General features: G+C 32.7%; 2 protein-coding genes across 2 annotated transcripts; both read right to left on the minus strand.

Annotated features, from left to right (window-relative positions):
* Window positions 1-356: 356 nt before the first annotated feature.
* Window positions 357-7280, minus strand: LOC130648733 (uncharacterized). Its single transcript, XM_057454812.1, has 19 exons — window positions 7157-7280; window positions 6845-6891; window positions 6660-6702; window positions 6342-6448; window positions 5838-6110; window positions 5549-5666; window positions 5235-5336; window positions 4482-4561; window positions 4254-4372; window positions 3875-4013; window positions 3317-3417; window positions 3002-3090; window positions 2203-2239; window positions 1969-2003; window positions 1590-1672; window positions 1276-1357; window positions 849-880; window positions 565-677; window positions 357-490 (listed from the first exon to the last, which is right to left on the minus strand). Exons 1-19 carry the CDS (start codon window positions 7215-7217, stop codon window positions 394-396), a joined length of 1758 nt encoding a protein of 585 aa, XP_057310795.1. The 5' UTR covers window positions 7218-7280; the 3' UTR covers window positions 357-393.
* Window positions 7281-7640: 360 nt separating this feature from the next.
* Window positions 7641-14324, minus strand: LOC130648735 (WW domain-binding protein 11-like). Its single transcript, XM_057454815.1, has 15 exons — window positions 14274-14324; window positions 13711-13918; window positions 13256-13350; window positions 12363-12400; window positions 12187-12236; window positions 12070-12089; window positions 10261-10336; window positions 9939-9996; window positions 9558-9720; window positions 9285-9387; window positions 8889-9013; window positions 8676-8790; window positions 8462-8533; window positions 8170-8307; window positions 7641-8072 (listed from the first exon to the last, which is right to left on the minus strand). The coding sequence occupies exons 2-15, from the start codon at window positions 13898-13900 to the stop codon at window positions 7834-7836; spliced, it is 1482 nt and encodes a 493-aa protein (XP_057310798.1). The 5' UTR covers window positions 13901-13918; window positions 14274-14324; the 3' UTR covers window positions 7641-7833.
* Window positions 14325-14792: the final 468 nt, after the last annotated feature.

Below are 14792 nucleotides of genomic sequence, written 5' to 3' on the forward strand. Positions count from 1 at the left end.
GCAAACGCTGCGGCCGGAACTAAAAACGATCAAAAGGTGCCCCGGCGTACATTTTCTTCAGTATAAATTTACCTTTAAATTTAGCCTTAAAGTCGTTTTCATCAATGCGTTTTTAGTAGCGGCTCCTAGCGTTTAATATCTGGGTACGCGCATTAGAATTTGCGGGCGCGACGCCTGGATTTTGGCAGCTTTGTAAATAGTCAATCATTTGCAGAAGACCTTTTTTAGAACCAATAAAAAATTCGAAAACGCTACCATCTTTAGTGTATTGCAAATTGAGTCGCTAAGAGATGCGGGTATTAACGCTATAACGCAAAGCAGCCCTTAGTGGTATTTACAAAAACTTCAAGCACGTATTTTAATTTAAAACATTCTTCTTTTATGAAATAATAACTATGTTGTCACTTTAACAAAACAAAGTCCTTTTTTAGCTTTCTTAACTGCGTTTTGCACTATCGTGGAATTTCTTTTTTCTTTGTCTTTCGCTAACCTGGAATATAAAATAAAAAATTTATAAAAAAAGACTATAGAAAAAATTCAAAAAATAAGAATTTAACTACTCACGCTACTATGCTTGGAGGAATGAAGCCACTGCTAAGCGAGACAACGATCAGACAACTCGATGGCACAACTGATACAATCTGTTGTATGGACTTATCGATTTGCTTTAACATAACCTGAAACAGTAAAACACCAAATTTAAAGAAAATCGCACAGATTAAAGCTAAATTCACACTGAAAACACAGTTCCTTGTGGCGCGGCACGTCGCCGCATAGCTTTTGTATTTTTTTTGTTCACAGGTGATTCCAGAATAACAATGAAAAATTCCAATAACAGTAATTAATACCTGTTTTGTTTCCTCTGACGGATTGTCTTGGCCTAAACACAAAACAATACACAAAATAAAATACGAGTTTTGAACTTGTGAACAGCATGGATAGGTCTAAAATTCTAAGCTTTACTTAACTTATACTGACGTCAGCATAAATTTCTAAATTTGAAAAATTCTGCAAAATCTTAATTTTTCAAATGATAAATGTCGTGACGAGAGTATGCTGTACACTGCGGAAAGCTGATTTTTTAAGGCTGTTTCGCTAGTAAGTTTTTAACTTTTCACACAAAAAACAAGCCTGTCTTTGATTTAAGAAATTAAAATGAAATCCAACAAGATGCCTAAATGGCAAATATATCATCATTTACAAAAAACTTTGTTCTCTAATACACCCGAGAGAGAAATAGAGAAGAAGGGCCAATGGTCTGTAGTTTAATTTCACCTTTTAAAAACTGTTCGTATGATTTTAGATGAGTAAAGATGAAGTCAGCATGATTCATGATACGTGTTGACTTTAACACCGCCTAAAATTGAATCAGTGGTTTTAGAAAACAAGAACATACAGTAACCAAAAGTTCTTCAATAAGCAAAATGAAATCACTTTTGCTTAATTTAATGAGTTGTGCAGGAAAAAAATAGTTTTAAATTTTAAAGCACCTTAATCTTTCATTCGAATTTCCACTACGCTTTATTGTAAGCAAAAAAGTATGACAACAAAAAAGAAGAAAGAAAAGGAGGTTGTTACAAGGGCCGCACCTCTTCATCTGTTTCACATGGCAATCCATGGTGGTCTCCATCGCAGTGCTGACGGATAATATAACTCGAATCAACCAAAGCTCCTAAAATAAATTTTTTGTGTCACATATACCGTTTACGCGATGACGGTGAAAAATAAAAATCTCATATGAAAATCTTGACATGCGTATTTCTGTTCATTATCGACGAAGTAAACATATCTTTAATTGTCGTCGTAATCCATGCCCTAACCAGGCAAAAAGTCATGATGAAAAATTCAAACCAATACAAATTCTATAAAACCTGTTACCTAACAAATCACAAAAAGGATAGCTCCATTAACAAAAATTTGCGTTCATCACTTAAAGTAAAAATTCGCCACACAACATAGTCAGCTTACCTCGTTTGCCAACTCTTGTTAAGGCTTCGTATACACTAGCAAAAGAAAACACGTGATGACGCAACACAAATGAAATAAATACGAAAGGACAAGGACTCAAAAAACAGCGCTTATAAGTGCAGCAAGCGACGAGATGCTTTTTCTTAATTTGATTTGATTTATAGGCGCAAGATTTATTTCAGCACAAATCGATGACGCAAGATTTATTTCAGCACAAACGACACAATTACCAACCTTTCACTCTCTAGTTCAGGATTGCCAAAATTTGCTCCTAAAAACATTGCCATAAGAAAATCACCAGCCGTACGTAATTTTTAACAAAGTTGAAAGTGGATTGTTTATTTCGTGTATTTATGGCTATGTTATATCTGCATACAATAAACTTATATATTCTCCTGAACACGGTGTTACAGGGTGTCCGCCATTTTCTTTTTAAAGGTTTGCAAGGGATTTCTGTCGACAGAAATATTTTTGAAAGTTTTCATACTTTCAGGGATATTCAAGGTTGTTGAGTTCACCTAGCTGATTTTGAGATTTTTAAGGATCGCCTGATGCCTGTTTTACCAACGAATAAAAGTTAATAACTCTCTTAAACCTAGCTCTTCCCTCATATTCATAATCCTTAACACATTAAACAGCAACAAGCAAGGTATGTTAACATGACTTTACATGTATTTATGTCTAAACAGAGGTGGTGGCCCAGTTTGGTAACAGATTCAACTCGTTTTCCGAAGTTGCAGTACTGTAGTAAGAAGTATTCATTTCTGTGATAAGAAAGTTGGTCGGATTAGTTATGCACAAACTCTTTTCCGCTTTTTCCAAAAATTTCACAAAGATTTACCGACTTTCCTTCTTTTTTTGAAGGCATGTGTATTCCCTGATTTCGCTGATCTGACAGACACCTTGTGATAAAAAAGGGAGGCTAAGTTACAGTCAGTGTATAAAACATCAAACCAAAAAAATGATACTACTAATAATGTTTACTAACAAGACTAAACACCTTGTAGAGTAAAAATTTCATTAAAAGACTCACCTTTCTTTAGTTTCAAGAGCACAAGTTCCATACAAGATTTCGCATCTTCTATAGAGCAGTGGCCATCCACTGAATTTTGGATGTGACGACTAATAAAAAACAGAATGGTCAGAAAATGGACTCCATGTCAATTTATTTTTACTTCAAAGAACTTTCCAGAATAAGTCAGATCAAAAAGACATGAGATAAACACACTCTAAATTTTGCTGGGTATTCGTGCATGCTGTACTGCACCGCTTAAGTCTTTTCAAGACACAAATAAACATTCAGCAATTTTCCAGAACAGTGACGCAACTACATACTAACCATCCTTACTTTAAGTAAGTTTTCATCAAATATCGTAAAGATGATTTAAACCTTGGTCCACGCTGGTCGGGATATAAAACAGCAGTGTCGATAATATTATCATGGTGAAGCTAAAAGAGAAAAAAAAATATGTTCACAACGTGTGGACGACGTAAATTCTTCATTGAATTTATTGTCATATTCAGGCTCAGCAAGATAATTATAACGACATCTTTATAGAATTAGGTTCAATACTACTCTTTTATAATTTCATGCGTATATTTTAAGGAAAAGGTATAAGTATAATATATTTGGGTCGGTTGGTCAGCAAAATAAAAATAATCATACTGAAAATATAAGTATAAACATATTTTACGAGCGTGCGATCTTCAAACATTAAAATTTATAGCATTTAATGATATGAAGTCACAAAATTCACAGGGAATGCTGCTTTGATGGCAGACACATTTATACAAGTTTTGAAGTTCAAATGAGAAGACAACTTAAAAAAACGTTTATTATTTTTTACCATTTAGCCAAGTCTAGCGATGGCATTATTGTAGCACATTTTCCACACAAAAATAATACCTTCAAGGACCGCAAGTCAAAATCCAGGGAATGACCAACTAGAATAGCGTCAGGTGGAATGATCTCGAGCAAATCCTTTTGAACGTCTTCTAATCGTGTCGTTACATTTTCCAACATTTCAGCTGTTATACCACTGAACCTGAAGAAATGAAGAAATTATAAAAACTCAATAATGTATTTTTTGTTTAGTCAATTGCGTAGCCAGTCAAATAATTCATAAAGCTGACTTACTGAGTCAAATAACCAATAAAGCTGACTTAGTGAATCAAATAATAAGCTACGAAGCTGACTTACTTAGCCTAATAATCAGTTACAAAATTAATAATTAGTTACAAAGCTGACCTACTAAGTCAAATAATTAGTTACAAAGCTGACTTACTGAGTCAAATAATCAGTTATCGGATGGTCAGGTTTGACCAGCTTATCATAAACGGTATTCAAGTCTCGATCAACAACTGATATTCGAGTTAATGCACGGTTGTCTCTGGAAGTGTTACACTACAAAAGAAAAAAAAATGAAGTAACAAATCAAGTTATCGTACGAACAGATACGTTTAAATAGAGAAAATGAAATCAACTTTTGAGTAAATTTCGAAAACCACCTTACCATTTCACAGTCGATTGCTAACAATTTACTTGTCTCGGTTGGTGCTGTCCTCTCATCACGTCTTCTAGTAGAAACCACACCTAGGTGAAACATCTATATAAGACGTGCACAAATTCTGTATCACAGATTTTTGTATTGAAAAAATGGTCGCCAGCAAATAGAAACCACGTATAATTATATGTTTTTATAAAAACAATGAACTGTAAGAAAAACTTCAGAAGTTTGGTTGCGCCACCTGAAATGAAATGAAGTGAAACCACTTTGGTCCACGTTGAGAAGCTTTAAAACTTTTATGATAGACCAAAATAACTTCGGTTTGAGATTTCATTTTACGTTAATGCTGCCTCAGACATTTTTTGCAAACAAAAAAAATTAATGACCAGTCCCTTAATCAACGTTCTAGCAGCTTTCTCACCGAACTTTCCATAAAAAATAAATTCTACTCATATAAAAAGCAGGTTAGCTCACTAAGTGAGATCTCCCTTCAGATTGCACAAAACTTAGATAAAAATTTTCCATACGACCACGCCAGCCGGGCTGGGGTAGGGTATATTTTGGACCAAAGCTCTTCAGTTTAAAATAATCACATGACTTTAAGACGAAAACGCATTTTGTAGCCCTGCCAAGTGGGATCAAAAAGATCATCAAAATACTGGATGAATTCCATATCACTAAGCCATCCTGGCGTACTGGGCGATCTCATTTCAAATTTCAACAAATAACACATCATGCAAATGTATGAACTTATCTAACCATGCTCTTTTGCTGCGGAATTCCAGTCTGGGAAATCGTTCGCACTTAGTTGACTCGGTGAAAGAATGAAGTCTTGAAATGTAGTCATTGATGAAGGCTTCTCTAAATAGAATCAGTGAAAAATTTTCCTATGTAGAATTTATCGTATTTATTTCAGCTAACTGAATAAGAATCATCCGCACTAAGCCAGTAACAGGTATTTGTGCTATAAATCTTGCAGCGGAGATCATATTCCAACATATAATGCAGACAATATTTATTTGTTGCTTCAGTGACTCATCTACACGAAAAGAAGAAAGTAATGAATTACTCACCTAAATTGAACTGTGATTTTTTCTTCTGCTGTAACTTCTTCGGCATACGGTAACGCAACATACATTCTAAGGGTGACCTTATCATGCTGCTGGAACCATCATTCCAAACAGGCAAAGGCTAATAGTGAAGAAAATATAAAGAGTTTTTCTTAACGAATGATTCTGTATAATTTGTTTTTTACTTAAAAACAAGACTTTAGAAATAGTTAAAGAAAATCCTCAGTACAAACAAACATTAGACACTCTACTAAGTGTCTTATAAAAAATATATTCGTGCTCAAAGTGATACCTTTCCAAAGTTTGTGTTCAAAAAATTGAAGCAACTTTTATTTTGCTGATAGTCGTCTTCTGAAATATAACCTGCCAGTATAACAACAGTCTTTAAAACTTTTTGCCATGCATTGAAACTACACCAGGTTGGTAAGCAAGGAAATTCACCCCCATGGACTGTTAACATTATTAATGTTCGAATGTCAATCATGTTCAAGTGAGAACCTTGAGGTCGTTTACCATTTAGTGAAAACAGTTCATCTAAGTCGTATGTAATAGATAGTTCCTCACTCTAAGACAAATAGTAAGAACGATAGAAATGAAGCAAACACCACCATTAAAAACAAAACTAAAACAACAGGATAGTAGCAACAGCGACAAAAACAACAAAAAAAACAACAATAACCAAAACAACAACAACAACAACAACAACAACGGCCGCTGTCGCCACCAGCAGCATCTTTGCCACCAACATTATCGCCATCACTGCAACAACAACAACAACAATGTAAACACAACTCACCTTTTCTTTCTTTTTCTTTTTTCTTGACACTATTTCAACGTCTTCATAAGTTTTTCTTTTTTTGTTATTATCATTGCTTTGAGCATCAACATTCATATTTGATATAGCTAGATAAAACAAAGGTACACCTTAATTTCTCCCCAACCAAATATATACTGATGTATATATCTTTTCCACTCAATCACTTGAAAAAACCGGACACAAATTCTTGTCAAAAGGTGCAAAACAAATCGCTTCTTTCATTGTTTAATAAGTTAATAAAAAATTAAGATGGGTTGTTTTGTCACGTGACAAAGAAATACACAGCTAACAACTCACATTCCTGAATATCTTTACTGCTGTCAGAAGTTTCAGTTTCTTTCTAAAAAAATTATAACAAACAGCATTGACCAACCATTTTTCTTTGTTGCTTACATCAACACCTCAATTATCAAAAAAGGTAGCTACTGCATTTTTTTTTTACATGATAAATAAATTTGTATAATGATACAATTTTTCTATACCTTATGCAATTTCTTCTTCCTTTTTCTTTTCTTTTTTACGTCTAATTCTAAAAAACAAAAAACACATTAAGGCAAGCTACGATGTACTGAATAAGAATGTTTCCATAATATAGGATTTGACAACCATCCCCTTACTCAAAATTTATTATGCTTTGATGACTAGACTCACAATACAGATTGTACACATACCGATATCAGGGAAAAATATTTAACAACAATAACAAACATTTAAAGGATAGACCAGGATATACTTTTGAAAGAGTGGCTTTTAAGAACTCAGATAATTAAGAAGGATAGATGTACCATACTAACCAGAATTTGTTGGTATTTTCTCTTTTTCTGTTGTTTTACTGACTTTATTTTTCTTGCCCATTTTTTTATTTTATGAAATACTAAAATAAGAAAAATATTTATTGAATACCGAAGAAAAATTTGTTGCTGCATTGCAATCATCAAAAAGCAGTCCACAGACGACTAAAATTTCTTATATCCATCTATCTATTTCAGGGCATAAACTGAATATGGAAGTTTGTTGGGAGACTGTAAATTAAAAATCTATAAAGGCAAGCTGTATTCTATTTTTAACTAATTTTCAATTACAGAAATAGAAGTTCTGATGTATTGGAAAAAATTAAGAAGAAATAATTCATTTTTGTGATGGAGGTTCACATTCAGGGAAAGTTAAAACGTCTTTATTTCCTCATTTTTGTTATCCCCTCCTCTCCTCCTCCATGGTATCAGTGTTGCGACCATTGATATGTCTCAAAATCTATCTCAAAAAATCAACACGCACATATACAAATTGAAGATTAAAAATATGTATTAATAAAATATGCAACCAAATTTTGTTTCACTAAACATTATCTGTGTACAGAGTGTTATAATCATTGTCATGTCATTTATAAGTGTAGATCATGGGCCGGTTTAAGTTTTGTTAGCCACTAGCTACACATAAGCAGGTATCAATTCGACTTTATGAAGACACCATGCTACAGAAAACCAGTCATTTCTTTCATAAAGCTTGCGTACACATCGTCTTTTGTAGGTCCCTGGTTTTGTTTTTGTAACGGTTTAATTTCGTTGGTGTTGGGCAGGTTAACCTTCGGTGGTGCCTTTGATTTTGTGGAAGATGGATTACGTCGAATTTTAACAGCAGTTGGAACAAATCTTGTTAACTCAGCACGAATATTTCGAAGTTGTGGTTCAGCACTAATAATTGGTGCGTTTCCTAACGTAGGTGAAATTAAAATTGCGTTTAAAATAATCGAAAATAACATAAGAAAGAATAAAAAAACCAAGAAAATTCAATTTGCATAAGTACTTACCTTCTTTACCAGCAACCTTTTTGATCTCTGGTCCTTTCTCAATAACATTTTGGGGACCAGGGTTTTGTGCTCTAGAACCAAACAACACATGACCAGGACCCATAAATGGTGGTCTCATTCCAGGCGGTGGAGGTAAACCTGTAAAAATGAAAAAATTAATATCCATTTTAGAAATAAAATTGTTGAAAAAAAATGCTACAACAAACTACAATTTTTTTTATATTTTGAAAACTTTATAGATAATCCCAACAATAAGCCAACTTTTACTCTGATTGACCACTGAAGCATTTACCTGGAGGCATTCTTGGTGGTAATCCCATTGGTGGTAACCCAGGTGGTGGGCGTGGTAGACCAGGTGGTGGACCTATACAGAACATTATAATGAAAACAAAATGATAGAAACATGATAAATTTCTTTTTTTGACACTATAGAATTCATCTTAAATTCAACATTTAGGGCAAGTAAAGTAATGGTTTAAAGATGCTAAACAAGAACAAATCATTACCAGGAGGTCGACCTGGTGGTGGGCCTGGTGGCATAACTCGTGGTGGAGCACCAGGAGGAGGCCCTGGAGGTCCTCCTGGTTGTACAGGATTTTCTTGAGTAGTAGTTGCTTGATTCTAACAATACAAAAAGTTGATATGACAAACTTTTCAGTCAGATAATAATGTACATTATTGTATTGTATTATGAATCAAAAAACAGTGGCCAAACTCACTGGGTCATGTCCAGCAAGTTTTAGTAGTCTTTTCTGCATAGTCATGGAACCATCATCATCCATTTCAACATCATCACCATCTTCGTCCTCGAAATGGACCTTCCTACTTCTTCTTGATCCACCGTCTAAAAAGTTACACGTAAACTACAATGAAAATGTGTACTATGTTAATAATTATATTATTACAATGTCTAACACACAAGTATTGAAAATAGTTTTCAAAGTGGCAATATGTAAATTCTTTGCAGGCTTACAAACTTCGAAATAAATTCTTAGACTATTGTTTTTTATTTTAATAATATTTATACAGGTTCAAAATAAGATCAGTTAAAATATAGTTCTTCCTATAACGCCCTGTGCATAAATAAATATCAAAAGTTCAAAAAAACTTTCCACCTTCCTTATTACCCTCTCCATGTTTCATATCTTGAAATTCATGTTCAAGTTTTTCAAGTTCAGCAATTGGATCACTTCCAGCTTTTCCATGGACGCGAGATTGCTAAATAACAACAAAACACACCCACCATGCTAATATTAACATGTGCTTTACATATATTTCAAAACACAACACCACAAAACAGTAAATACTGGTAATTATTTTTTACGATGTGTTTCAAGTCAAGTAAATAGGAAGGGATAACATTTGAATATTGCATCATATAGACGTACTTCATGTTCTGCATCATCATCCTCATATTCTGGGCTTGGAGGTGGTGGTAAACCTGGAGGTGGTCCTGGAGGTATAAGACCTGGTGGGAGACCAGGAATCTGTGGAATGTTGTGTTCTGTTGTAAGATGGGAACCTAGCATGGGGACTTCAGGTGGCTGCATTCTACAAAAGAAAGACACAAACACAATACAGAAGAATTTTAGGTATTTAGGGAAAATAACATGTGTTAAAGAGATACACAGAAAGACATATTGCTAACTCAATAATATAGAAAGATTTTCTGTGAAAAAAGTTATTTAATTTATAGGAAATTGTGCATTACACATCATACATCAGGTTATAGTCAGTTTAAACTGCTAGCAAACTTGAGAAGCACTTACTCTGGCATACCAGGCATCATTTGGTGAGGTAAAGGTATCTCATCAGGAGCAAGGTTTCCTATTGATTTTAACAAGAGTGTTATAGAATCTATATTTAAAGTTTATATCATACGTTTCACATATTTTTAGGCACAAGCTTTTTAGGGTAGAAAACTTCCCAAAGAAGAAAAAATGCAAAATTTTGGGCTTTTGCCTTCGTGAATGCACGATTTCGACATAAATTCAGGGCAAAAACTTTCACAAATGGGAGTATACATCACTGTTGAACAAGAGTTTGTACACAAAGAATGTTATGCATAAATAATCCCGATATATAACATACCAGAATGTGGAAGAGCAACATCAGAAAGTTGAAATGTGGCTTCCGACTCATCTTTCAGTCGCTGTACTTCTTCTTGCTGTTAAGAGTTAGAGGACATAAAGTTATTTAAATTAAATATTTGTTATAATTTGTTGAATAAAATTCTAGATGATTCTGGAAAATTTTCAAACAGAGACAGGAGTAAAAGAGATCCAGCCATAAAGTGCACCAAATATTATAACATCTTTGCTTAAAAACATACTTTATAAAGCTTTATAAAGCTAATGTTTTGGACAACCTCATACTTTAATTTTTTTACTTATTACTGAAGTGTGACCTGTCCTCCACATTTCCATTCAGTGTTTTTATGCTGTGGAAAGAAAGAAGACTAACTCATCTTGCACAATACATGTGCAATGAAAATAATTGCCGCTTACCTGGCACAAAACATTACAGCATAGATGTAGCATAGATTAAAAATTTAAACTAATTCAACTTTTGTATCTAGAAAGTTGACGTTTTAGCATTTTATACTAACATTATTTGGTGAATTTAGGTACAAAATATATGTATATATTCAAAAAAAGGTTTAGCTAATTATTCTGAATTATAACATCATTTTAGTTAATTGTTGAGAAACAATTGCAGGGCTCGAATTAAATATTAAAATTGATCACTGAAAGTTTTTTTGCCTATGAAGCTTACGTTGAGCAAAACATGTTGTTTAAGCTCTATACGATTGTGTTTTGATAATTTTAAAATAATACCTGGCATTGGTTACGTTTTTTACGAACACGTTTTGAAGATTTTTTAATAAAATTTGGCATAGGTTAAGCTTCTTATGATCATGTTTTAATGACTTTAGAATAAAATATGGCGTTGTTCAAGCTCCATATGATCGTGTTTAATAAAACACTACGTTGTATCAATCACGTTTTGATGTAGTAATACGAACTTTGTTGCTATTATAAAGATGTGTGATTTGATAAAATTATAAAGGTATATTTGATATGCGAAAAAAAGGAAATGGTTTGTGAATCTTAATGCTGACTTGCTAGTATGAACGATAATCAGAATAATCAAATATTATATATATATATTAATATAATATTAAAATGAAAATATCAAAATATTTGAAAATATCAACAAAAAAATTTAAACATATTTACATGACCCCAAATCTTAATTCCTAAAACAGCACCTTATGTATTTATATAAAATACATGTCATGCATTAATTAGCATAATTATCAAAATTTCTAAGTCAAAAATTTTGAGAACCGATCAGATTCAAAGGCAACTTCTCAAGCTTTTTCACATGAAGCCAACTTGTTTTTCATGGGAGATAAGCTTAAAAATCTAGTATCATTTATTTAAAGCCTCCTATTTTTTTTAATAACTCCTTAATGCTATGGTACATGGCTACAATACTTAGTAAGTTTAATAATTATCTATTAGACATCTGCTTGCAAAATTTTTAGGTTTAATACCTTTCAGAGGCTTTGATATTGGCTATTACTTGAAACTACCCAAAAAAATTTCTATGAAACCCTTATAATAGTCAAAGTATAATAACTCATGTTAGGATTATCCTTAGAATCTGAAACCTACAACACTTTCTTTCGTCAAGAAGAATCATTCTGCAAGTTTTGGACACATGATTAATCCGATTTCCCGATTTTTTTGGAATATACCCAAAAATCAGAAAAAACGGATTTTTGGGCAATATTTCATGTGATCTATGTAACATGTTCAAAAAACCCCAGACTGAATAGGGTTAAAAGGCATTGTGCCAGGTTTGTTGGGTGCGAGAAAAAAACAAACTTGTCACCTCTTTCATCCGTTGTGTTTCTAAAAAAAATAAAAATATGTCAACTACAAATTTACAGAAAATTTTATAAATTGGCCAAACTTAAAAAACAATAGCAAAATAGATGCTAAAACTTACGATAGGTAAGGTACGCTCTATGACGTTTGCGATCACATTCTGCTTGAAATCTATTGAGAAAAAAAAACTTAAGTATATATACAAACTACACAAGAAATAAGAAATAATAAGTTCTTAATAAGAAATGCCAGCAGCATTTAAGAAATTCTGGCAGTTACAGAGATTTCAAAACCTACTTTTTTATTTCCCCAAATTTTTCTTTATCTTGCTTCTCCTATTACAAAAACAAGAAAAAAAAGTCAATTACAAGCAAAAATAGTAAGAATTGTGATAAATAGCTGTAAAGTTATCAGAATTATTTTTTTTCTCCCCAGCACATTATGCAAAAATACAGATCAACTTCCACATAGATTCTATATGAATAATTTTTACAGGAGTATAAAGTTGAGTGCCAATGTTCGATGATATGGGTGTAGTTTAGTCTTTTTTTAATTATTCCTGGAATACTTAGATAGAAGTCCTTCATTTCTAATACAATTTTTTTTGCCTGCCTGCCTGCATGCTATGTTAACACATCAGCGTTCACACCTGTAATTAATGACATAAAAAAATGGATAAGATACATTTAAATTGTGGCAGGAGTGGGAAAAATAAAAAAAATGGATATGTTAAGGAAAAATAAATTCTGTTGTTTTGATCTGTTTAGAGGGAATAGTTAATTGGCTGGTTCTTTCAAACAAGTTGAATACTTTGCTCATTTCACTAAAAATTGGGGTTGGATTGAACGCAGGGGATGACACATTATTTTTCTGGTAGATTTATCTCTGTTTGGTACACTAAAATACTATCCATAGTTACCACTAATGCATCTAGTTTGGAGTTTTATTGACATCCAAAACACAAATTCCACTTATTCTTTTGTAAAATAGAAACAAATCTCACCCCAGAAAAAAGCCTGCATAAAAACAAAAGACACTACATGTGTATACCTGTACTTCTTTATTGGGGCACAATTATTTTAAGTGTCAAATTGCAATATACAAAAATTTTATGTCAGTATGTTAAAAAAGTTTACCATCACACCATGAATAATGTAATCCAATGTTTACTTTACAGTAAAAACACTTACATACAGAGTCAGAATTCTTGTCAATGTTTCTTGCAGTTTCTTTTTCTTGTCTGAAATAACTTTGTCGTTTACTGCATCTGTGAGTCCCTCGATTTCTAAAACAAAACAAAACATATAATTTGATGCAAGCAAAGAGGCACACACATCACTTGAATCCCAGTTCCAAGATCCTATGCTAACACAATGAAAATGTTGACAGGGTATACATAATTAACTTAAGTAGCACAGTGCAATCAGGCTTTTTAAAAAAATATGTGTTGTTTGCTGTAGTCTGAACAAATTACTACAGCACCAGGTGGAAAATTTGTTTGTCGTTAGACTCACAAAAATGTTTCAATAAGTATATAAACTCTTTCATCTGCGTAAAAAATTGTATAGATAAAAGATAACTATTCATCTATAAGTTGATTTGTGGTTCTTCGTATCGTGAAATCAAATAAAATGCAAGATCTTACCAAGCAGATCAAGTCGCAACATCTCCTCAATTATTTGGGTAGGATCTTTTAGTTTCAACACAGTTTCTCGCACAAGCTTTCGTTGTTTTTTATTCTTTTTAAGCTCTCGTTTACGGGCTTCTTTTCTTGCCTGATCCGTTGGATTCATAAACTTTCCACTTTTTGTCGTATTTGTTGATCTTCTACCCATTTTTTTTTATTTATATATCTATGAATCCAGATTCAAAATATTTTAGAAAGCTTAGTAGTTGTGAACACAAAGTAGCTGTGTTTAATACTAATTAAATGCATCATTCCCATAGTAAAAAGAACAGTGAAAAAAGCACATTGCGCAAAGAAGATATCCAATTTGCTTTGCTTCTCTGAAAACAACAGTTTTAAACACTATTACCTAAAAAAACAAAATAGAAATATCTGGAAGTACATGCGGATGCCGAAAATACATGTTGTGTTGGTTTAAAAGGGAACTAAACACAAAAATTATATTTTGATATATTGTCAAAAACGGGTGGTATATATCTTTCAAAAAATATAGAAGTGCAGTTTAATTATGTCTCTTTTACCTTAATACAGCAGTTCCTTTGCCAACAATATACCTTTTTTTCAACAGGCTGCTAAAAACAAGATATAGTATTAAAAACAACGTCGCAAAATGCATCATTGAGCAAACTGCAGTGAGATGTAGGGGTTGGGATTTCTAGCTATATTTTGAGGTGATAAAGTTCGAATTGCGTCACTTCAGAGACATTACTTGAATTCGTTTTCTTATAGTGTAGTAGTAACAACATATCAAAAAATAATTTTTGTGTTTAGTTCCCCTTTAAAAATGGTTGTGTTGGCACTAAAATTACTCAACTTCAATTTCTTATTTTAAGACAGAAAAAACTGACAAGAAATAAATTACATACACTAGCTGGTTTTAAACAAGAGACTTTGTGGACTCTGACACCAATGGAATGTCACATATAATGTATTTTTAACATTTGAAACTCTTTTATAAAGCTGTATAATATCCTAATCATCTGGAAAGGTAACATACTACATACTTTTAGCATTATATAGCCAATAAACAAGTTCAGCAT

Source organism: Hydractinia symbiolongicarpus, chromosome 7 (genome assembly GCF_029227915.1).
Source record: "Hydractinia symbiolongicarpus strain clone_291-10 chromosome 7, HSymV2.1, whole genome shotgun sequence".
Classification (NCBI taxonomy): domain Eukaryota; kingdom Metazoa; phylum Cnidaria; class Hydrozoa; order Anthoathecata; family Hydractiniidae; genus Hydractinia; species Hydractinia symbiolongicarpus.